The sequence below is a fragment of the Heterodontus francisci genome, chromosome 12, assembly GCF_036365525.1.
Source record: "Heterodontus francisci isolate sHetFra1 chromosome 12, sHetFra1.hap1, whole genome shotgun sequence".
Taxonomy (NCBI): domain Eukaryota; kingdom Metazoa; phylum Chordata; class Chondrichthyes; order Heterodontiformes; family Heterodontidae; genus Heterodontus; species Heterodontus francisci.
The window spans coordinates 112,356,408-112,382,167 of record NC_090382.1 but is presented as its reverse complement, the minus strand read 5'-3'; the positions used below and the strand labels follow the sequence as shown (position 1 = coordinate 112,382,167).

At 41.4% G+C, this 25,760-nt stretch overlaps 1 protein-coding gene across 1 annotated transcript in view; it reads left to right on the top strand.

Annotated features, from left to right (window-relative positions):
- The window catches only part of LOC137376080 (protein diaphanous homolog 1-like), a 443,374-nt gene that overhangs the window by 395,484 nt on the left and 22,130 nt on the right, over positions 1-25,760 (top strand). The window contains exon 27 of the mRNA XM_068044098.1: positions 22,270-22,359. Within this exon, the coding sequence (XP_067900199.1) occupies positions 22,270-22,359 (90 nt within the window). The remainder of the gene's footprint in view (positions 1-22,269; positions 22,360-25,760) is intronic.

Below are 25,760 nucleotides of genomic sequence, written 5' to 3'. Positions count from 1 at the left end.
GAACAAGGTACCAAGGTTGGCCAGGGCCCATGTGAAACCATCCCACCTTTACCCACCCCCCCACCACCACCACCACCTCCAAACTCAGCAGAAATCTCCAGCTTTAGGAGGAGAGTGGGAGGGAGGAAGTATGAAGGCAAATTTCTTTAAGAATGAAGAAACATCACAAGTTAACACAAAATGGGAAAACTGCAGCTGTGAGGCACACAGGAAGTGTGGGGTTTATTGCAATTATCAAATAGCCATTTCTAATTTCCTGAATAATTAAATCCGGCCTCACAGTGCAGTTCAGACTCTGGAATCATTTCATTTTTTGACCTCTAAGAATGCTGCTCTGGCAGTCACTTGCTGCAGTTCTGTTTCTGTACCAAGGGATAAGTTGCCACAACAACTAATCAGAATTTAAAATGCAAATGCTTCAATGTTGGAGATTTTTTTTGATGCTGGGCAAGCATTTGGAAACGAATAATAGATTCCCAAAAGGTTATTTTGCTTGGAGAATGCAAGAAAGCCCCAGCACAAAACTGATGAAATCTGTGGTTATTCAGATAATTAACTGTTTATTACAATTAATGATTACATATAGTACCATTCCCTTCCATTGTGTAATGTGCTATATATCATGGATGTGGTCCTCATATCCTTTGAATGCAGTGCCTGATATTCCATTAGTATATGATTAATGTGCAGCACATGACCGCAATTTAACCTGTTAGCCATAATTTACTTTCGCTTTGTTTTCAACTTCTCCTTATTAAGCCACAAGAATGTTTTAAAATTATTAGAATGTCTTCCTTTTTAAAGTGCTCTCCCTCAGCAGCCCAGTGTTGCGTGTTTTGCTCCTCCACTCAGTAGTAATCTCTGGTCCAGTAAAATTAGTCTTTCTGGCCTGTTTCCTGATAAACTCGAGATTTTCTCCCACCCTAGTGCAGTCTCAATTTGCATGAACTTTCATTGTGACCAACGAAATTAGTCATTAATGTAGTTCAATTTAGTTTCCCTTCAGAGTCGTTTGATACTCCTGAATGTCCCCCACTCCCTTACCCCTACTCCTCGCCTCCCAGAAAGAAATCACTGGATTGTCTCAATCAGCTTTGCTGCATTCTCCTACAGCTGGGAAGACCAGGTAGTCTGACAGTGACTTGTTCAACAATTGCCATCAGTGGTATAGAGTGTAGTTTTTTCTCCCTCGTAATGTGCAGCACCTTTAAAATCTCGTGAGATGGCCATGTGTAGCACAACTTGGTGCTTATGAGAGTTTGAGTATAATTTTACATACTGTCCTGGGCTACATTGGCAGTGGCTAGTGTCACCAAATTGAAGAGGGAGCTGGATAGTTTACAAAAGAAGAGGTGGTGGGAGAAGTATGAGATACTTCTAAATTGACAGATGGACTGGAATAGTTTTTGTTGATGCTTTGCATTCCTATGTACCAAATTGTTGTAAATATTTAAATTGAGTTTAAAAAGTAAAAGTGCATTACATAGAATTTACAGAACAGAGACCGGCCGTTCGGCCTAACTAGTCTATTGCATAGTGCCCACACGAGGCTTCCTCCACCTTGCTTCATTTCAGTATATTTGTAATTTTCTGTTAAATTTTTCTCTTCTAAATTGACCCAGATTAGACACTTGCTCTGTAAGGACGACATCCTTCGAATGAGATGCTAAATTGAAACTTTAAAGTCGTCCTGTTCCTGAGTTTCAGGCCAACATCCACAGTCCTCTAGCATTTTTTGAAGAAGAGCAGAGAGTTGGACCCCTATCTTGTCCAATTTTCCTCCCTCAACTAACAGCAGAAAAGGTGACTGGGGCATTTATCCAGTTGCAGTTTGTGGGATCTGGCCATGTGCAACATGATATGGGTCTCTGCACTTCAAATAATTCATGATATGTGAAATGCTTTTAGATGATTCTCACAAATGTGATGAGATGCAATGTAAGTGCAGGGATTTTTAGATTGCGTCATAGAACTAGTGATTTTTTTCTTAGCATTAAATTATATAATGTACACATACTATTTATCGCTCATGTACTTGCATCTATATGCCTTTTAGAGCTTTGGATGCAACGAAAGACATTATTTATGGAGTTTGTTTTTAGTGACTGAGATTAATGACCACAACGTAACAAACACATCAAGCCAAGATTGTTTGTTTAGTTCTGGTGTATTACTGTGTCACAGTTTATGCAGGCTTGCATTTGTAAGAGTCTCCTTATGATAGCTATCGATGAAGTACCAACTTGATCACAAGGGAGAGAGAACAGCACGCACCTGTTTCATCTCAATGATGGGTTCATCTGTTTTTACAAACACAATGGCACCATCTTCACCCCGCACCCCCTTCCCCTGCACCCCCCCCACCCCCTCCCTCTACCCCTCCCCCTTGCATCCCCTCCTCCCACCGGCACCATCCTACACCTGTTTAGGGGCCCCAACAACCCCACTGCCTTGTGGGCGTCTCGGGAGAGACCAAGGCTAAGGGAGTAAACCCTAACAGAAAATCCGGAGCGGAACCCCGTAGGCGGTCATGTGTCACCTTTGGCATGTTTCCGGCAGTTCCTGCAGCCATACTGGTGCCAAACGTCGTGTCCTGCACTCCTTTGGACCCCACCAGAAAGGCCGAGAGGGGGGTTTTGACGACTGGGCAACTCTCAACCTCCATAAATTTGCCCAGGCATGCGCCATGGAGAGGTCACTCCATAATCACTGACCACCTCCAGGCGCGTATCCATTGTCTCTCGAGATAAGGAGGCCCAAAAGAAGAATGGCATGCTTCAATGTCAAAATTAGTAGTGTTTGTCAAAGACAGAAAAAATAAGTTCATCAAACATTTTGCAGCAAACCCAGTGCCTCTTTGAAGGCAGAAGCCAAATGCTCAGAATATGAGCTGTCCTATCCAGCTGTCAACTTAAAAGCCACAGGGCCATTCCTAAAAATGGCAACTGTGTCTCATTGTTCTGGGAGGGAGAGGAAGCAGTGAGAGCAGAAGTGTGTGAAATAGATCGGACACGATTGAGGGCCTTGTTAACCACAATGTGGGGGAATCCTCAGTTGAGGAAAAAGGAAGACCTATCGGCAACGCTAATATGGAAGGTGGCATCATTTGACCAGATGAGACGGAGAAACTGGGAAAATGGAATTGAGGCCTTGAAGTAGTGTACCTGTGGGATTACGTGGGCTTAGTGAATATTGGTTGATAGCCTATCCCCAGGAATGAAGAGAGAGAAGTCAAGGAAGGGAAAGGAAGATTCAAAGATGGACCATGTGATGGTGAGAAAGGTGGAAATTGGAAAAAAAAAGTCAATGAGATTCTCCAGTTCAGGGCGAGAGCAGGAAGTGGCACCGATAAAAGAAGAGGTGTGGGTGGGGGCCTGAGTAGGACTGGAACATGGAATGCTCCACATATCCCACAAAAAGGCAGGCATAGCTCGGACCCATGTGGGTACCCACAGCAACACCTTTTATTTAGAGGAAGTGAGTGGAGTTGGATGAGAAGCTGTTCAATGTGAAAACAAGTTCAGCCAGGCTGAGGAGGGTGGTGGTGTATGGGAACTGATTGGGCCTCCATTCAAGAAGAATTTCCAGCATTTTCTGTTTTTGTTTCAGATTTCCAGCATCTACCGTAAGGTAATATTGAACTGTACAAGACCTTAGTTAAGTCAGTGTTTAAACCTTGCACACAGGTCATCGTAGAAGAGTACAGAGGCGATGAAAAGATGCGCTTTAGATCATTGGGATGTTACCACTGATTTGGAGTTACAGTTGTGAAGAGAGCCTTGAGTTGGGACTTTTTTATTTGGGTTCAAAAGGGTTAGGAGTGACCTGATGGAGGTCTTCAAGATCTTGTGAGGTTATGATGAGGTAAACAGTGAGAGATTGTTTCCAATAACAACAATAACTTATATACCGGCTTTAACGTAATAAAGCGTCTCGAGGCGATCTACAGGAGGATTGTAAAAAAGTATGACGCAGAGCCACAAAAGGAGGTATTAGACCAAAAGCTTGGTGAAAGAGTTAGGTTTGATGGAGTGTCCTAAAGGAGCAAAGAGAGGTAGAGAGATGTAGGGAGTGTATTCCAGAGCTTAGACCCTAGGCCACCAATGGTGGAGTGATTAAAATCAGGGATGCATAAGAGGATAGAGTTAGAGGAGCACAGATATCTCGTAGCGTTGTGTGGCTGGAGGAGATTACAGAGATGGGGAGGTACAAGGTTATGGAGGGATTTGAAAACTAGGATAAAAATTTTAAAATCAAGATGTTGCTTGACCAGGAGTCGATGTTCATCAGCGAGCACGGGGGTGACGGGAACGGGACTTGATGTGAGTTAAGACGTGGGCAGCAGAGCTTTGGATGACCTCATGTTTATAGGGAGTGGAATGTGGGAGACCAGCCAGGAGTGTGTTGGAATAGTCACGTCTAGTGGTATCGAAAGCATGAATGAGGGTTTCAGCAGCAGTTGAGCTGAGAGAGTGAAGTGGGCGATGTTAGAGGTGGGGATAGGCAGTGTTAGTGATAGCACGAATATGAGGTTGGAAGCTCACCTTGGGGTCAAATGTGACGCCACAGTTGCGAACAGACTGGTTTAATCTCAGACTTGCCAATGGCAAACAGGATGATAGCAGGAGGCCAACAATGTAAGATCGTTACAAAAACAAATTAAGGGATGATGAGGAAAAAAGTTTCATGCAAATGGGGTAAATATTGGAATGCTGTGCGCAAACCATTGTTGAAGCAGAGTCCATCAATTCTATAAAACGATAATTTTCATCTTCCAGTAATTATGCAATCAACAGTGGAACAGAATTATGCTAAATTGCATGTTTCTATGTTGTAAGATTCAATAGTATTATGTTACTTGATGCATATTCTCTGAGACTTTACACCGAAAATTAGTGAATGACTATGGACATCTTTATTATATGCAGCAGCTCCTCTCCCATTATCAGCAATAGAGAGCACTGAGCTGTGACCTAATTTTTTTTGATGTGCCATTAACAATGCCAGATGCCCCGCCCAACCCTGTCGAGATTGGCACAAGGGAATCCGGAGCGTAAACCAAGGTTGATTCTCCCAGAAGACTAGCGCATTGCAGTCATACAAGCTGCCTCGCCTATACCTTCATAATAGTTAAAAGACATATTTTAAAATAGTAACGACTCCTTTAAATTATCATGCAACAATGAGAATTTTACTATTTATGTTAAAGGCAGCCAGCCATGATTCCATTGATACCCTAAGCATTCAATCCATACTTTTTTTTTAGCACAGCTGCAGTAGTTTAGTGAATTCAGCAGGAAATGGGTCATTGTTCAGATGGGTTAATTGCTGCTGCTATTTGTAGAGAAGATGGAGAGCAACTAGCCCTTTAAATGCTCAGTCTAATTTCAAGGGCATTTTTTTTTACATGACAAGTGTAAATCCTTAACAAAATTGATTATTCCCACACATACTTTATATGTACTGGTGCTGCAGACTGTCTAGACAGCACCAAGCACTGTATTGACGTATGTGGGTGTTCTTCAAGTGGATTGAAACAGTAAGTGCTTTCTGTCAGATTTCCATGGCACTGTGATAAATTATTCTTGTGATTTTTTGACTGCAAATATTGCACAGCCCCTATAATTTTGAAGCCATGTAAAAGTTTGTACATTAGCAATGACTGTGTTCAAGATCATTTTTGATAAGATTTGTGGTATTACTGACTGGCTTCAAAATTGCAGAAGTGTCTTCTGATCAGACGCACAATTCTTTTCACAACTGCTCACACATTCTGGGTTTTCGCATGGATGTGTGATATGTCTGTATAGAACCCTTTGTAAATAATCGTTACAGAGATCATTAAAATCTTTTCTTTTTATTGCATCTGTGAATTCTGTCTCTGATTGTTCAAACATGAATATTCAATAATCTCATCAGAATTGCCTTGAAGGAAGCTACTGAGCTGAATTAGTATGACTAGAGATACTGTCATTAGATCACTGTGCGCCAGCATCAACCAGGTTTGTTGGATCAGCTTTCTTGCATTGTCTGAGTAATTCCAAGCCATTTTCCTAATGAGGTCAGTAATGTTTGAAATATAAATATTCTAAAGAAAATAGACAAAGCAACGTGATATAATTCTTATTTATTTGTAAACATGAATCCTGATGGGGGCACTCTTTAAACGTACTTTTCCAGATAATAGTCAAATATTCCCTGCCTTTCCCTCCTCAGCCAGTTATTTTTTCAAAATTTGCACATCCTGAACAACCCATGCTTCCTGTCCTCCGAACATAAAGCAGTTCCTAAAGTATTTCAAAATTCAATTTTCCCTTTTTAAATGTTAACCAAATATTATTCTCCCCTCCCCAGCCTTCTACTTAGAGGAAACATTACTTGGAAAACTAATGGAACTAAAGGCTGACATGTCCCCTAGACCTGATAGCCTGCATCCTAGGGTTTTAAAAGAAATGGCCGCCGAAATAGTGGGTGCGTTGGTTGTAATCTTCCAAAATTCCCTAGATTCTGGAAAGGTCCCGGCAGATTGTAAAACCTTAAATATAACACCTGTATTCAAGAAAGTAAGGAGACAGAAAGCAGGAAACTTTCGGCCAGTTAACCTAACATCTGTCATTGGGAAAATGCTAGAATCCATTATGAAGTAGTAGAAAATCATAATACAATCAGGCAGAGTCAACATGGTTTTATGAAAGGGAAATCGTGTTTGACAAACTTATTAGAGTTCTTTGAGGATGTAACAAGCAGGTGGATAAAGGGGAACCAGTAGATGCGTGTTTGGATTTCCAAAAGGCATTTGTTGAGGTGCCACATAAAAGGTTACTACACAAGATAAGAGCTCATGCTATTGGGGGTGATATATTAGCATGGATAGAGGATTGGCTAACTAACAGGAACAGAGTCAGGATAAATGGGGCATTGTTGGCAAAGGTTGTCAAACTGTAACAAGTGCAGTGCCACAAGGATCAGTGCTGGGGCCTCAACTATTTACAATCTATTTTAATGATTTGGATGAAGGGGCCAAGTGTATTGTAGCCAGATTTGCAGATGATACAAAGATAGGTAGGAAAGCAAGTTGTGAGGAGGACAGAGTTTTCAAAGGGATATCGATAGGTTAAGTGAGTGGGCAAAAATTTGGTAGATGGAGTATAATGTGGGAAAATGTGAGGTTATCCACTTTGGCAGAAAGAATAGTAAAGCAAAATATTATTTAAATAGAAAGCGACTGCAGAACGCTGTGGTACAGACGGATCTGGGTGTCCTGGTACGTGAATCTCAAAATGTTAGTATGCAGGTATATCAGGTAATTAGGAAGGCAAATGGAATGTTGGCCTTTATTGTAAGAGGGATGGAGTATAAAAGTAAGGAACCTTGCTACAACTGTACAGGGTGTTGGTGACACTGCACCTAGAGGTCTGTGTACAGTTTTGGTCACCTTATTTCAGGAGAAATATACTTGCACTGGAGGTAGTCCAGAGAAGGTGAACTAGGCTGATTTCCTGAGATGAAGGGGTTGCCTTATGAGGAAAGCTTGAGCAGGTTGGGATTATATCCATTGGAGTTTAGACGAATGAGATGTGATCTTATTGAAATATATAAGATTCTGAGAGTGTTGACAGGGTAGATGCTGGGAGGATGCTTCCCCTTGTGGGGGAATCTAAATTAGGGTGCACAGTTTCAAAATAAGGGGTCTCCCATTTAAGATGGAGCTGAGGTTATGGGGGCAGATAGGAAAGTGGGGTTAAGGCCACAATCAGATCGGCCATGATCTTATTGAATAGCAGAGCAGGCTCAAGGGACCAAATGGCCTGCTCCTATTTTTTATGTTCTTGTGTTCTCCATTCTTGACCTGACCCCTCTCCTTTTCCTTGGCTCTACCTCTTTGCCCTGACCTGTTCCTTTTTCTCCCTCTCCTCCTTTACCCTCCCCTCTCTCTCCTTGCCTGTTCTCTCTTCCCTTTCGCTGCTCACCTATACTCTCACCGCTTCTCTCTTCTCTGTCTCTTCACATCTCTACACACTCTTTTTGCCTCATCACTTTCTTGTCTTCCCTCTTGTCCTCCGACCTCCTTCCTTCTAGCCTCCTCTCTCTCTCTCGTCATCCCCCTTCTGCCTTCCTCCCCCTTCTGCCTTCCTCCCCCTTCTGCCTTCCTCCCCCTTCTGCCCTCCTCCCCCTTCTGCCCTCCTCCCCCTTCTGCCCTCCTCCCCCTTCTGCCCTCCTCCCCCTTCTGCCCTCCTCCCCCTTCTGCCCTCCTCCCCCTTCTGCCCTCCTCCCCCTTCTGCCCTCCTCCCCCTTCTGCCCTCCTCCCCCTTCTGCCCTCCTCCCCCTTCTGCCCTCCTCCCCCTTCTGCCCTCCTCCCCCTTCTGCCCTCCTCCCCCTTCTGCCCTCCTCCCCCTTCTGCCCTCCTCCCCCTTCTGCCCTCCTCCCCCTTCTGCCCTCCTCCCCCTTCTCATCTAATCACAATATCTAGTGAATTTGTTTTTAAGGTATTTAACTGATCTCAGTGGTACATTTGCTTATAATCAAATTTAGAATTGGCTTTTCTATTTTCGTTAAACCCTGCATTCTTTCAAAATTTAGCATAGAGCAACATGATACTAAGGTGCAAGGGCACAGTGTTCATGCCTGTGCTTCCACATGCCCCAAATTCCATGCTCCATTCAGGGCTGTTGTCAAGTAGAGCTTGCCTACAGCAAGGCAGAAAAAGTTGGAGGAAAATATATTTCTGATTCACAGCTGCACACCTGGTTCTAAACTGGGACAATTCACAAACACTCAACAGTACTGATTCAGGATGATATCTGACATAGGAATGTTTGATATTGAAACTTAAATGGCAATTGTTAAATTTCCCGGCAGTAAAATCCAGCACATACAATTATTAAAGCAGTTTCACTATTACCATACTTCTGAAAATCAGGTTTTGATATTCAGGGTGGTTTTGCATTTTCTTGTGACATTTTGGCTTATTTTGATTTACACAACCTTTTCCATCATCTGTTGCAGGGGGATTTCTTGAGTGATGCTGGCATTTATTTGTTTTTTCACCAGTGAGACAGCCATGAGCCAGAGCTTATGGGTATAGAAGTATTGCAGTGAAATCTGCCTATAAATACATTGAAAGGGCCTTCAGTATAGAGAGAATACTCCAGAGACTCTGCAGAGTTCTAATATTCCCACTTCAAATAAATTGTTCATTCTAGAGGGTTCCGTCATAAAAATGTCAGTCATGACCATAAAAGTCACCTCAGGCAGAAGTCAAATATTTTGCATATCAGGATCATGAGCCTGTATACATCTATGGCTATGAATTTGGAGCTCCATGTGTTGTACATTTCAAACATTTGAGTTTCCGAACCTTTCAAAGGGCTACTGTTCAACAGTAAAGCTGATAGTTGAGCTACAGTTGTTATGGTCTTTCATTTTCTGTTTATTGGTAGAAAATGCTAATTCAGGTGCCAGCTGTGGCTCAGTGGGCAGCACTCTTGCCTTTGATTCAAATGGTTGTGGGTTTAAGTCCCACTTCAGTGATTCGTGCACATAATCTAGGCTGACACTTCAGTCCCATACTGAGGGAGTGCTGCACTGTCAGATGCCATCTTTCAGATGAAACATTAAACTGTGGCCCCATGTGTCCCTCCTGGTGGATGTAAAAGATCCCACGACAATCTTCAGAAAACATTAGAGGAGTTCTCCCTCATTCACAGTAACATTTATTCTTCAACCAACATCACTAAAACAGAATAGCTTGTCATTATATCATTGCTACTTGCGGGAGCATGCCCTGCGTAAATTGGCTGCCGTGTTTCCCACGTTACAACATTGACTACAATTCAAAAGTGTAAAGCACTTTGGGGTGCCCTGAGGTCATGAAAGGCACTATATAAATGCAAGTTGTGTTTCTGGAATATTCATTCTTTTCAAACAGCAAGAATATAGTGCCTTTAATGTAGTAAAACATCCCAAGGCACTTCATAGGAACATAAACACCAATTTTAAACTTTAAGCCATATAAGGAGATATTAGGGCAGATGACCAAAAGCTTGATCAAAGAGGTAGGTTTTAAGGAGTGTCTTAGAGGAGGAAGGAGAGGCAGAGAGGTTTAGGGAGGGAACTTCAGAGCTTTGGGCCTAAGCAGCTGTAGCCATAGCCATCAATGGTGGAGCAATTCAAATCATGATTGCTCAAGAGGCCAGAATTAATAGTGGGTTGTAGGGCTGGAGAAGGTTATCGAAATGGGGAGGGGCAAGGCCATGAACAGTTTTGAAATCAAGTCTGAAAATTTAAAAATCAAAGCGTTGCTCATCTTCAACTGGGAGCCGTTATAGGTCAGCGAGCATAGGGGTGATGGGTCATTGAGCCTTGGTGAAAGTTGGGATACAGGCAGCAGAGTTTTGAATGAGCTTACGTTTATGGAGGTTGGAAGATGGAAGTCTGACCAGGTTGGAATAGTCAAGTCCAGAGGTAACAAAGCCACGCATGAGGGTTTCATCAGCAGATGAGCTGAAGCAGGGCAGGAATCAGACAACCTTAAGGAGGTGGAAATAGGCTGTCTTGGTGATGGCACAGATATGTGGTCGGAAACTGGGGTGAAATACCAAGATTACGAACAGTTTTGCTCAGCCTCATTTGCCAGGGAGAGGAATAGCATTGTGGCAAGGGGTTTGTGGTGGGAATTGAAGACGATGGCTTTGGTCTTCTCAATATTTAGTTGGAGGAAATTTATGCTTCTCCAGTACTAGATGTCAGACAAGTAGTCTGATAAATTTAGAGGCAGTGGAGGGACCGAGAGAGGTGGCACTGAGGTAAACAACCATCTGATTCCCTTTTAAAGGAAATTATAGACTGGTTCAGCAAAGGTTAGTAGCAGAGAATGTTTTTTTTCTGACCTCCTCTTTGCTACTTGTTTGTGATCATCTTGACCTCTCGATACCAGCTCCCAACCAGAATGAAGAATCAGTTTACCATTTAGCGTATCATAACCTTAAAGACCACTAACAGGTCCCTCTTTACTCTTCTCAGCATTAGTGAAAGAATTCTCTCATCCCAAAATTTCTACAAGTTCAATATAAGGTCTCATACAGGTTATTTCACCTACTTCTTTACAATTCTCTTTCCATCCTAAGTCCTTTCCAATTTTGCCATGAGTGGATCTAAAGAAATTGTCTGGAACATAGTAATTATTTCGAAAGCATGAAAATTCCCCAGTGATTGATGATGTGCATTCTGAAACGTGTCTGGGCCAACACTACTGGTTTTGGCAAATAGGACTGACAGAATATTTATCATTGCTACTTCTTTCCTGTTAATGCAGTTGATTATGCGATGGCATCCTAAGATTAGATTTAAAGCTAATACAAGTCAGGCCATGCCTTTTATGTTATTTAGTATACCTACATTAGAAAAATTGGAAGAGTGATAAATACTGCAATAGACATAGAAATTAATGAGATACTAGGAAAATGCTTCCTATGTGTGCTAGCTTAATAAATAAGAGCTTTTTCTAGCAATCAGTTCACACAATTCTTAAAACTTACAGTAGGCAAAAAACAATCAGGAGGGTTTCCAACTACAGAAGTTTGGAAGCCAAAAAGCCAGGCTTTTATTTCAGTAAGAGCATTCAGTTGCCCAGAACAAAAGCAAACACTGTTAAAATACACGAAACTATTCGAAGAAATAGGCTGGAGGAGCACCTATAAAATAATTGCTTAATAAGTAGTGTTATGACCAGGTGAGAAAGGTGTCTAGGGGTCCCTTTTAGCCTTCACCCCTGGTCTTATTGTAACTGGCTTTTATTTAAACATACTGTGTTTTGAGCTCCCACTTGGTGAATCCTTGTCCACCGCTTTCCAATTATATGGCAAAGAAACCAGCACACCAGATTTTCTTAGGTTTAAAGAAGAAAAGTGAAATTTTCTTAAACTTAAACTCTAATTCGGTTAATGCCTACAAATACACTCCATGCCCCACGCTAGCATGCATAAGCGATACACACATGCAAATAGAGACACAAAAATGCAGAAGAAAAATAGTGGAGAGGTTTGAGACAATCTCTGATGAGGGTTTTTTTTTATTCTGCTTCGAGCTCGCTGTAGAGTCCTTGATTGTAGCTAGTCTTGCTTTTCGTTGGGGCCCAGTATTCTTCTTAAACCTTGTTCACTGTAGGAGACTTTTCTCTCTTGGAGTTCATGTGTCTTCAGTGGTTTCCAAAGCTGGTGAGAGTGAGGTGAGAGCAGACAGGAGAGAAATCTTTTCAGTTCAGGAGCAAACAGCTTTCTGAGTTTTAAAACTCTGTGGCAAGTTCAAATTCAAAAAACTCCAACAGCCAGTTAGTCATGTGACTAAACTGGTCTGACCATGTCTTCTGTGTATTGGGGAAGCAGGAACTGGTTCCTTTGTTCCAACACTGTCTGCTAGTATACAAAATAAGGTCTTTCCGGCGAGGGACCTGGCAATTCCTTGTGATAGGCCCTCGCTTCTTGCCAGCAACAATTTTAAGTTTTAATGTTCATGTGGCAAAATAATGTGTGCCTCATTCTTGGCAGGTGGGGGCCTGCATGACAGTAGCTATCTCTATCTCTGTCTGTATGTGTGTGTGTATATGTAATATAAAAAAAACTATCGCTGCAATCATCTCCAGACTTAAAGCTCCCGCCAAGTGCTTCGCCAAGTATGGGCTCTTGAGTATTCCCAATTTTATTTTCCCCAGCTTTAGTGTCTGTGCCTTCCTAATTCCCTTCCTAAATCTCTCTGTCTTTCTACCTCTGTTTCTTCTTTTGCTTATCTGGCAGAATATCTCCTTATGTGGCTCATTGTTAAATTTTGTTTGATAATGCTGTGCAAATATATCTAAATGCAAGTTGTCGATGTAACAACCATTGCAGAATTATAGAGTCAGAGTCATAGAGTCATTTATGGCAAAGAAGGCCTTTCGGCCCATCAAGTCCTTGCCGACTCTTTACGGAGCTATGCAGTCAGTCCCACTCCTGGGCTTGATTCCCGTAGACCTGCAAGTCTGTTTCCCTCAGGTGGGCATCCAACTTCCGCTTGAAGTCATTGGTCGTCTCCGCTTCCACCACCCTTGTGGGCAGCGAGTTCCAGGTCATTACCACCCACTGCGTATAAAAAAAAAAGTGCTTCCTCATAATCCCCCTGCATCGTTTGCCCAAAACTTTCAATTTGTGTCCCCTAGTCCTTGTACTATTTGTTAATGGGCACAGTTTTTCTTTATCTAGCTTATCTAAGCCTGTCATAATCTTGAACATTTCTATTAAATCTCCCCGCAATCTCCTTTGCTCCAGGGAGAACAACCCAGCTTTTCCAACCTTACCTTGTAACTAAAATCCCCCATCCCCAGGAAACATTCTAGTAAATCTCCTCTGTCCCCTCTCAAGGACACTCTCATCCTTCCTAAAGTGCGGTGACCAGAACTGGACGCAATACTCCAATTGGGTCCTAAACAGCTTTATAAAGGTTAGCATAACTTCCCTCTTTTGTATTTGATGCCTCTATTTATAAAGTCCAAGATCCCATATGCTTTACTAACCACACTCTCAATATGTCCTTCAAAGATCGATGCACATGCACCACAGGTTCCTCTGTCCCTGCACACACTATAGAACAGTGCCATTGAGTATATATTGCCTCTCCTTATCCATTCTGCCAAACTGCATCACCTCACACTTGTCAGTATTAAATTCCATCTGTCACCTCTCTGCGCATTCTGCTAGCCTATTTATGTCTTGTTGCAGGTGCTTCATATTATCCTCACTGTTTGCCTCACCTCCAAGTTTTGTGTTGTCAGCAAATTTTGAGATTCTACTGTGTATTCCAAAATCCAAGTCATTTATTTCTAGCAAAAAAAGCAGTGGTCCCAGCACTGACCCTTGGGGAATACCACTATCTACCATCCTCCAGTCTGAAAAGCAATCATTTACAATGACTCGCTGTTTTATGTCCTTAAACCAATTTTTTATCCAATTGGACATTGACTTTCATGGGGATTTCAAGGGGAAGCTCTACTTAAGGTCTTCAGACATTGCAAGTGAAGTGAAAGAGAAGGAGGAGGAGAGGTGACTTAATAGAGACATATAAGATAATCAGAGGGTTGGACAGGGTGGATAGTGAGAGCCTTTTTCCTCGGATGGTGATGGCAAACACGAGGGGACATAGCTTTAAGTTGAGGGGTGATAGATATAGGACAGATGTCAGAGGTAGTTTCTTTACACAGAGAGTAGTAGGGGCGTGGAACGCCCTGCCTGCAACAGTATTAGACTCGCCAACTTTAAGGGCATTTAAGTGGTCATTGGATAGACATATGGATGAAAATGGAATAGTGTAGGTCAGATGGTTTCACATGTCGGCGCAACATCGAGGGCTGAAGGGCCTGTACTGCGCTGTAATGTTCTATGAAACACTCTGATATTGTTTATCTCACAAGGACAGATTGCTGATTAAATTAAAATACAGGCCAGAATATTGAGCTGGCTTAAAAAGTTGAACAAAGAATAGAAAGCGCAGAGTACAGGTGTTGAGGAAAGTACCCCAGGGATCATTGCTTAGATCTCTGTTGTTTCTCACCTACGTAAATAACCTGAATGCAGAAACCATTTGCTGGCTTGTTAAACTTGCAGAGAGTGGAAAAGATCGAGGATACAGTTAACAATGTAAAGGACTTAATTCACTTAAGCAGACAAATCGTAAAGAATCACCTGCAAATATTGAAACAAAGGAATAGAATTCGCATAGGGTGATTTAAAAAGAACCTCGGAGAAACACTTTCAATATTGAGAATATGGCAATAGGAGCAGGAGTAGGCCATTCAGCCCATCGAGTCTGCTCCGCCATTCAATACGATCATGGCTAATCATCCACTTCAATGCCTTTTTCCCACACCATCCCCATATCCCTTTATGTCAATAAAGCAATTTTTTTTAAAAATAGGGTCCAGTTAGCTGGTCAGAAGCCTGCGCCATGCACTCTAACTTTTGACTCTGCCATCTTTCACCCCAGCTGTTTAGACTGGGGTAAGTGGGAATTGATATATATTAATGACCTAGACTTGGACGTACGGGGCAGTTTCAAAATTTGCCTATGATGCAAAACTTGTGAACTCTGAGGAGGATAGTGATAAATTTCCAGAGGATATAAACAGGCTGGGAGAATGGGCAGACAAGTGACAGATGAAATTTAATGTAGAGAAGTGTGAAGTGATCCATTTTGTAGTAAGAACGAGGAGAGGCGATATAAAATAAAGGGTATAATTCTAAAGGGAGTGCAAGAGCAGAGGGACCTGGAGGTAAAAGTACACAAATCATTGAATGTGGCAGGGCAGGTTGGGAGAGCAGTTAATAAAACCTGTGGGATCCTGGACTTTATAAGTAGGGGCATAGAGTATAAAACAAGGAAGTTATGATAAACCTGTTTAAAAACACTGTTTGGCCTCAGCTGGAATATTGCGTCCAGTTCTGGGCACTACACTTCAGGAAGGATGTGGAGGCCTTAGAAAGGGTGCAGTAAAGATTCTCAAGAATTGTTCCAGGGGTGAGGAACTTCAGTTACATGGAGAAGCTGGGGCTGTTCCCTTGAACAGAAGGGTAGATTAAATGGAGATGTGATAAAGGTGTTCAAAATCATGAGGGGTCTGGACAGAGCAGATAGGGAAAAACTGTTCCCATTGGTGGAAGGATCAAGAACCAGAGGACACCTATTTAAGGTGATTTAGAAAAAAAGCAATGGCGACATGAGGGAAAACGTTTTCACACAGCGAGTGATTAGGATCTGAATGCACTGCCTGAGTGTGTGGTGGAAGCTGATTCAATTGAGGCCTTCAAAAGAGAATTGGATAATTAACTGAAGAGAAACAATTTGAAAGGCTACAGGGAAAAGGTGAAGGAGTGGGACTAGGATAGTTTCTCTTGCAGAGAGCCAGCACAGACATAACGGGCCGAATGACCACCACCTGTGCTGTAACTATTCTGTGATTCTATGATCCTAGGGGGATGAGTATGCACTGAGCCTGGATAAACAGAAACCTCAAAGGTGGGTATAGATTTCTCAGTAACTTGATTTGGAAGTTCTTGGGATTGAGGGGATATGCACAACATAGGGTAGACCATAAGCTCCAGGCCAGTGAAGAGGATGAAAAATGCGAGCAGGACATATTAAAACCTGGACTGATTAGGTTCTGGTCCTTTTTCAGTTTTATTTTAAACACAATAATGTAGCTGTGCCATTTTGTCCCCCTAATTACTCAGTGCATAGTTAGCAACTATCATGTTGTACTGAACCACATAGAGAAAGGTGGCCCCAGGTTCATGCTTGGTATGTGTTAATTGGAGCGAGGATAAAATGGCAAAGTGTGTTATCGTGGGCCTCAGTTTTAGGGTAAAAGGGAAAGGGGAATTCACAGATGGAAAGTGTGCATGTGTGTCAGGCACAGACAACATCGAACTTGGCTGTGATGCCTTCCCACAGTTGAATAGTCTGCCGATACTGTCTGTCTAGGCTCACGCACGAAGATTGGTCACTTTGGCAAGATGGCAGAAGGATCCCATGGACCTTCCATGGTACGTTAGAGAAGTTGGGCAAGGGGAAGTAGTCAAATTATACTGTCAAGTCATTGCTGTCAGAGAAACAAAAATGAGGCTTCCCTTTAACCTGGCACTGTGCCGCAAGCCATCTTGTAATCCTACTGTGGATCAGCCATATGGAGCACACTATCAAAGGGTTCATTATGACATCTCCAAGGTGGGCACTGTTAACTTGAATAGGTATTTGCTGCAGACAGTTTCCCTTTAACAATGCTGGCCTTGGTACAGGGACCAATGCACTCCACTGCTCAAGCCTGTTGCTAAGTAACAGTCTCCATGAGCCTGTGAAAGGATCTTGGCTGCTTCCTGCATCAACTGGGAAAATGACTCATTCTGCACGTATCAAACATGGGGGAGTACAGAACCATCAACCATATACATCAGAGATGTGCTGTTGGGTTTCTTTGCTGATTAGCTAACTAGCCGTAATTTATCTGATATACCCCGCAAATGTAACTCCCATCCACAGGATTTATCTATTTTCAAAACAAATTGCTGATATAATATGCATAAGAAAAGATTCCTGACACCAAAGTTATTAGATGAATTTTTACAATGCTTCATGCATCACCCATAAACAGATCTACAATCAACCTTTTACCTCCTTTGCTTGCTATCTGGGAATTGTACATAAACATTTTTCCTGTAACTACAGAGAGTAACTCACTAACTGTGCAGTTATTGTACCTTTTCACAAATCTCTATTAAATACGAGGAAGATTGTTGAGTTGTTGCTGGATAGCTTTGATTGTTTAGAACCGAGTTCAAAGTGGGAGCAATTCGGCCACTTTTTTGAGTTTACACCAAAAACAGCACAGCGTCAAATTCTCAGGCTCCAAAAGCTGTTGGTGCAGATTTTAAGCAAGAGCTTTTGAACCAGTGCACTTGGTGTTATTTACATAAATGCCATATGGATTTCAGATATAGAATAGCTGTGTCAGATAGTTTTGATGTTGGAAGGAATTAAGTGGAAGAAAATTCCTGATATATTTGAGATGGTGTTAATTAAAGTTAAAGACTGAATTTGACAGAAGTATAATTAAATATGTCGTTCATTATATTTGTTCTTCTAACACTGAGGAATAATTGCCTTTTAATTCTGTGGCAGAAATGTGCAGTGCATAAACTGGTAAAACTACAAAGTGAAATGTGATTTGTTCCTTTTTAAACAAAACTGAAATTCAATCTGTTTCTTTGATCTTACTGTGGCTGTAACCAGGCATGTACAGGAGAATTAAAAACACAAAATGCTGGAAATACTCAGCAGGTCTGGCAGCATCTGTGGAGATAGAAGCAGAGTTAACGTTTCGGGTCAGTGACCCTTCATCAGGTCACTGACCTGAAACCTTAACTCTGCTTCTCTCTCCACAGATGCTGCCAGACCTGCTGAGTATTTCCAGCATTTCTTGTTTTTATTTCAGATTTCCAGCATCTGCAGTATTTTGCTTTTATATTATTATGTACAGGAGAAGTATTGTTTGCCCCTCAATTTTCTCCTCTCTGCTCTTTAAAGTGCTGGCACATGGTAGCCTAGGTGCAGTCACCCCGTAGAACTTACAGCACAGGAGACCACCATTTGGCCTGTCGTACCTGTGCAGGCTCTTTGAAAGAAATGTCCAATTTATTCCCCAAACCACAGCTTTTGCCCCATAAACCTGAAAATTAGTCCTATTCAATACATGGCCTGTTGACTTTTGAAGTTCCTGTAGAATCTGATTCCACCACCCTTTCAGGTAGTGTGTTCCAGTTCATCATAACTGTGTGTGTGTACCCTCAGAACGCAACAAGTGCTATTGCTTCATGTACAACAACAACAACAACTTGCATTTATATATAGCCTTTAATGTAATAAAACATCCCAAGACGCTTCACATAGGCATTAGAAAACAAAATATGACACTGAGCCACATGATATATTAGGGAACCTGACCAAAAGCTTGATCAGAGATAGGTTTTAAGGAGTCTTTTAAAGAAGGAAAGCGAGGTTGAGAGACTGAGGGGTTTAGGGAGGGAATTGCACAACTTAAGACCTTGGCAGCTGAAGGCATGGCCACCAACAGTGGGGCGATTAAAATCGGAGAGGCTTATAGGCCAGAATTAGAGAAGTGCAGTTAACTCGGAAGATTGTAGGTGCAATGATTGGGAGGGGCAAAGCAATAGAGGGGTTTGAAATCAAGGATGAGAATTTTAAAATCAAGGTGTTATTTAACTGGGAGCCAATGTAGGTCAGCGGGCACAGGGGTGATGGGTGGACAGGATCAGGTGCGAGTTAGGACATGGCGGCAGAATTTTGGATGACCAGGTTTATGGAGAGTAGAACATGAGAGGCTGGCCAGGAGTGCATTACAATAGTCAAGCCTGGAGGTAACAAAAGCATGGATGAGGGTTTCAGCAAGAGATAAGTTGGGGCAGGGGCGTAGCCGGGTGATGTTACAGAGATGGAAATGGGCGGTTTTAGTGATGGCACAGTTATGTGGTTGAAAGCTCATCTCGGGGTCAAATTTGATACCGAGGTTGCAAGCAGTCTGGTTCAGCCTCAGTTTCCAGGGAGAGGGATGGTGTCAGTGGCGAGGGAGTGGAGTTTGTGGTGGGGACCTAAGACAATGGGCTTCAGTCTTCCAGATATTTCTGTTCATTCAATACTGGATGTCCGATAAGCACTCTGGTAATTTAGAGACAGTGAACAGTTCAAGAGAGGTGGTGGTGAGGTAAAGTTAAGTGTCGTCAGCATACATATGAAAACTGATCTGTTTTCAGATGATGTCGCTGAGGGCCAGCAAGTAGGTGAGAAATAGGTGGGATCCAAGAATAGATCCTTGAGGGAGACTCGAGATAACTGCAAGAATAGCAAGAGAAGCCATTGATGGCAATGTATGAGCCTAACCATTAAAGTTTGGCTAGTTATTCACCCATTGGAGTTGACAGAAATAAGCCATATTTTGCCCTCCACCGATGTTGGGTATGTGCATGCTCCTACAAGGGTTGTGAATTAGTGATCAAGTGTAAGAACCCTCGGTAATGTTTTCCTCCTTCCCTAATCCTCATGCATTGAGGCCAGTTACAGCAACCTTACTGTTCACAACTGTGATCAGCTCATTCAGTGCAGAAGATTAATTGCCTGTCACATTTCTGGTCTCAAATCCACATTTGGCAGCATCGTTAACCAGAAAAGCTATTCTTGAGCAGACTTTAAGTATGTTTTCTCTTGTAGAATCCATTTGAACCAGCTTAAACTAAGTGTGCCACAATTGAGGTTTCTTTAAATTGGACTTGTGCCATGATTAACAGAAGTTGTGCAATGGTAAAATGAAATCTAATACCCTGGAGGAGTAGAAGCCGGCTGCTTTAATTTGCTTTTTCCTTTCACCTTGGGATGCTAAGTAGTGTCTTGTATAAAGCGACTTCATTTCTAGATTATGGGGACAATCCTTAATTGTGGAGCACCTTGTAATTACAGTTTAATTGGCCATTATTTCCATGACACCTGCAAAGTATCAAAGGAGGCACTGAACAGATGGATGGCACTTTTGAGGGCTGGTTGGAGGGGATTCCCATCAAAATTGTGATTGTAATTTGGTAGTTGAATAAGAAGACGACATATGGAACGTTTCTTAATTCATCGGAGATCCTTCTCTTAACCTTTTGGTACTTTTGGGTCATGTAAGAAAAAAAGGTGGGGAAATCATTTTGGAGAAGCCAATTCCCCAATTGGAAGTCCATTCTTAAGCCCTTTTTTTAAATATATATATACTGATTTGAATCAGGACTCGAGAGCTGTTGTCTGACCCTCAACCACATCTAACCAGGTTCCACACCAGGAGCACAGCCTGGTTGAATTTGTCTTTATGTGTATGTGAGCAGTTGGTGTGTGTTAATGTATAAAAGTGAGAGAAGGTAACTGGGGTGTAATGAGAACAGACAATTTTCACCTTCACGACTGAAGGTAGAATCTTGCAGTATTATGTTAAGATTTATTTCAGTGTTTAGCTGACCCGATGAATTTAATGTCTCTATGGTGGAGGGAAATAATTTTTCAAGGCAAATTCAAATTTGAAATGAAAACATAAAGTGCTAGGAATGCATTGGGTGATCAACATCTGACAGAGAAAAGGTTAATGAGTCCTTACGAAAAGTCACATTAAACTTTTTCTTTCAAATGCCGATCAACCTGCTTTGAATTCCCAACAATATGTGGGATTTATTAGGGTTTTTTCCTGTCTTTTCTGATGATTTAGTTTACCTCAAGGGAGGAGATCTGTGATACTGAGGATATGTCTGACAGTACAGATGGTCAGATGAACTGCCACTGTTAAAGTCGCTTTGTGCTTGAGTCTGCATGGAGTTCATATATTTCCAACAGACTAAGTAATCTTTGATATAAAAACAAGAAATGCTGGAACCACTCAGCAGGTCTGACAGCATCTGTGGAAAGAGAAGCAGAGTTAACGTTTCGGGTCAGTGACCCTTCTTAGGAACTGACAAATATTAAAAATGTCATAGGTTATAAGCAAGTGAGGTGGGGGTGGGGCAATAGATAACAAAGGAGAAGGTGTAGATTGGACAAGGCCACATAGCTGACCAAAAGGTCATGGAGCAAAGGCAAACAATATGTTAATGGTGTGTTGAAAGACAAAGCATTAGTACAGAAAAGGTGTTAACGGACTGAATATTGAACAGCAGCAAGTGCAAACATGAAAAAAAACAGTGGGTAAGCAAACTGAACAAACTAAAATGAATGAAATAAATGCAAAAAAAAGGTTGTAAAAAATGTAAAAAAAAAAAAGAAAAAACAACTAAAAATCTTCTTTGATACTGCTTTGATTCTAAAGTCTTTGAGAAATTTATATAAATATTGCAACAATTCTGTCAATGTAGAACTCCTTTTTTTAAGTCAAAGGAATAGTATTGCGATTAGCCTGCGACAGCATTAGATCCTTCTCCCAATACTCAGCAGGTGTATTCACTACTCTCTGTAGTATTGGGTCATCAAGAACAGGAAGGTCTCAAGGTTTGACTTCCCTGCCTGTGTTGAATTATCTGCTCTTACCGGGGCACTACGAATGCCTTTGAAAGGAAAAAGATTTGTCATAGTTTGTACTGCTGCTCACTATCCAGTGATCACAAATGGAAAGTAAACCTGTGTATATGTCGAGTGACAACAGGGCCAAACTTTGCTGTGGTGCCCACCCGCCCCCTCGCCCCCTGTTCCCCACCCCTCAATCAAATGGCTGTTGGCATTCACTGCCATAATGTGCACATTAAGAATGGACTTTTGGGTGAGATATTGAAAGATAGTACTGGCATCTATGGTGTGAAATCCCAGGGAAAGTCTATGCATGGAGACAAAAACTGGATGAGATGGATGAAATTATTGGAATGTTTCGTTGCTGACTGGTGTTAAAGTAACTCATTGAAAGGCATTGTTGTTTTCTGTGTTGGGTATTGTAGAAATATATGCGGAATCATGCGTTGTTAACTTAGTGCATCAATGCAAGTTGTTGTTGTACACCAATTCTATTCATTTTGGCTGATCCAGAGAGTCAATTCAGTAACATATGTTCATGCTCAAGACCATCATAATTTCTCAATCAGTTTAGTCACCTGTGATATCTGATGATTTTACTTGTGGTATTAACTGTTGCCTGATCTTCGTTTCTTGATCTTGTTCTGTACACAGAGGGTGATGAGACAGGGGTGATGGACAGCCTAATGGAAGCCCTTCAGTCAGGAGCTGCCTTCAGGAGAAAGAGGGGTCCACGGCAAGCTGGTAAGTACTAAACACGCACAAATTTCAGCTTCTAATTAATGTACAATACAGGGCAGGAAGGTTTCTGCACTCTTTTATAAGAGTTTAAACTATAATTTATCAATTGTAAAGGGGTGGTTTGAAGAAGTGCCACTGAAGTTTCATTGAGCTTTAGTGACAAAACTGACTTTGTGTTGTGATAAGAGGATAAGAAAGACTTGCAGTCTTTGGCATTGCTGAGGTGATATACTGTTATTGTACACACTTTACCTGTGTATAAACATGATCATTTCTTCAGAAATAAAAGCAGGAAATACTGCAAATACTCAGCAGGTCTGGCAGCATCTGTGAAGAGAGGCATCTCTAACTTTTTTCAGTTCTGACGAACGGTCATTGACCTTGAACATTAACACTGTTCCTCTCTCCACAGATGCTGTCAGACCTGCTGAATATTTCCACCATTTTTTGTTTTTATTTCAGATTTCCAGCAAGCAGAGATTTTGCTTTTGTATATGTTCAGAATTTTCTGTAGGATATTTTCAAATCAAGTTTCATTCTGAAGTTAGACCTTGGATTATTTAGCTAGGCAAGTGAAATTTGATGGCATTTTTCGGAAATAATTTGCAGTAGTTGGGCAAGGAAAATGTTTTCTTAGTGTTCGGGCAACAATCCAATTTTGCTCTACTTCCAATTTGTAATAACAGGACCATAAGAACAGGAGGAGGCCACTCAGCTCCTCGAACCTGTTCCATCATTCAATTAGATCATACCTGATCCGTCTTAACTCCATTTACCCTTCTTGATTCCTTAACCCTTAATACCCTTGCTTAATAAAGATCTATCGATTTCAGTTTCAATGGACCGCCAACCTCAACAGCTTTTTGGGGGAGAAATTTCCAATTTTCCACAACCCTTGGAGTGAAGAAGTGCTTCTTGACATCACCCCTGAATGACCAACTCTAATTTTAAGGTTATGACCCCTAGTTCTGGAGTCCCCACATCAGAGGAAATAGCTTCTCTCCTCCTACCCTATCAACTCCTTTAATCATCTTAAACAGCTCAATTCGATCACCCTTTAATCTTCTGTACTACAGGAATATCATATTTGCAGACAATGATATAAATAAGGTTCAGTGTTTCCATTTAATTATATATTGATATACAATTTAAAGATATGTGTAACCCAGATTATTTTTGAGCACAGTTAATTTCACAACTGTCAGCAGAAGAGTTGTTTTCAAGGTTCCAAATTGCTGTCAATCACTGTGAGTTGATCAGTAACTATTTGAATGCTTACAGATGTTTCATTTATTATTTCAGTACAGTACTTAGGCTATCATACTGCAGTTAGTCTTTGGAACAAGGCAGTCACATTATGAAGTTATTTATTTTCTATCTTCATTTATCTTCAAAGCACACCTCTAACATAAGTGTCAGCCTTCACTCAGTGGTAGAAACATAGATAATAGGAACAGGAGTAGGCCATTCAGCCCTTCAGGCCTACTCCGCCATTCAAAAAAGATCATGTCTAATTCAGTAGCCTTGAAGTCAGAAGGTTATGGGTTTAAGTCCCTCCAGAGATGAGTACATAATCCAATGCTACAGTGTCCGAGGTGTCATCTTTTGGATGAGATATTTAAACCAACGCCGTACCTGCCCTGTCAAAGACAAAAAGATCTTTTGGCACTATTTGATCTACAGCAGGGGAGCTCCTGTGGTGTTTTGGCCAATATTTATCCCTCAACCAACTTCAGTAAATCAGATGATTTGGTCATTATCTCATTGCTGTTTTTGAAACCTTGCTGTACCCAAAGTGCAATGGTGACTACACTTCAAAAAGTACTTCATTGGTTGTAAAATGTTTGGGATGTCCTGAGGTTGTGAAAGGCACTATATAAATGCTAGTTTTTTTCCAACCTCCTTCAGATTGAAGACATGATCACAGAACTCATCACACATACATTTTTTTCAAGAACTTTTTAATCTCAGTCCAAAGCCAGTTGCTTGGCAGATAGCATTTAGAAGTTCACTTCTGTGATTCCTTTGTTTAATTTCCAGTCGGTGCATCGAACTAATAACTCTAGATATCCACAAATCTTGACTCTTACTCTTGAAGTAAACTGCAGCATTATAGTGGGCTGCTGCTTTCCTAATGTAAAGCGACTAATGTAAAGCACATAAATATTTCATAATGCAGCACTGTAGGATAGGATTCAACAGGACAGGATATCTCTGGTATCCCATTAAAGCCAGTATAAACAGACTGCTCAGTCCTGGAATGGTGTCACAGCTGACCTCGATTCTGTTATTTTTGCGTTGCAGGAGAGAGAGGCTGGTTGCATTGAAAAATGTGATAGTGGATCTTTTTAGTAGTTGTTTGTACGGCTTAGAGGCTATTAAGAATCAACCATATAACGTGAACTAGAGACAGGATAGCATGTTCCCTACATGAAAGGAAATTAGTGAGCCCATTGGCTCTTTACAACAAATTTTCGAGTCCACAGCACAGCATATTTATTGCATTCAGTTTCACAAATTGTCATGGTGAGATTTGAACACTCAATCTCCAAAGTTCACACCACCAAACCCTTTTGTGCACTTGTACTTTTTTTTTACTGGGAAGGATCGCTAGTGAACAGAAGCTATGCTTTGTTAAATTGGCTAACTCAGCACACACCTTGAATTAAGCCTAGGACCATCTGCACTGTCTGGCTTAGTAACATACTAAGTGATGACTTAAAACATACAATAAGGGGTGACTGAGATGCACTGACAGTTTACGGGGAGCTCCCCTCTAGGCAGCTTTGGCAATGCAACAAAATCCACTTTTCTTTGTTGCTCACAATTCAGAAAAAAAAGAACAATTTTGAAGATAGAGAATATGTTGCATTATGCTCGAATAGCAATATTGGACTATACATGCCCTGATTTGCCAAATTGATAATAGGCTGAAAGATTAGCAGACTTAATATTCATCCATTCACTCTGACTTCATGTCGGCAAGACAGTGCACCCATTATTTCTTAACATAGCTTTTCTGAATCAATACAAAATGGTGGGTTAAAAGGGTGTTTTAGACACTTGGACTGGCAACTGACTCAATGGACTATTGTGTTGTTACAATGGACTGAAAATGGGGAAAGGCAGCTGGATTATGAGCAAGTTTTATGAAAGTAGTCAAATAAGACCACAAGAGGCTTTCAGGGAACAGTTCAGTATATAATACTGATGGATTTGTCTGACATGGAGAATAAGATGAAAGGTTTTCAATCTCTGATTCAACTGCACAACCAAATCAGATTTTCTAAGAGTGCCGTGTGCATGGGTGAATCCTGGCTGAATAAGTAACATTATAGGAAACAACTGATCTAATAGCATTAAATAATGGAGCTATGCTTCTGAATATGCTGCTGGTAAGCATC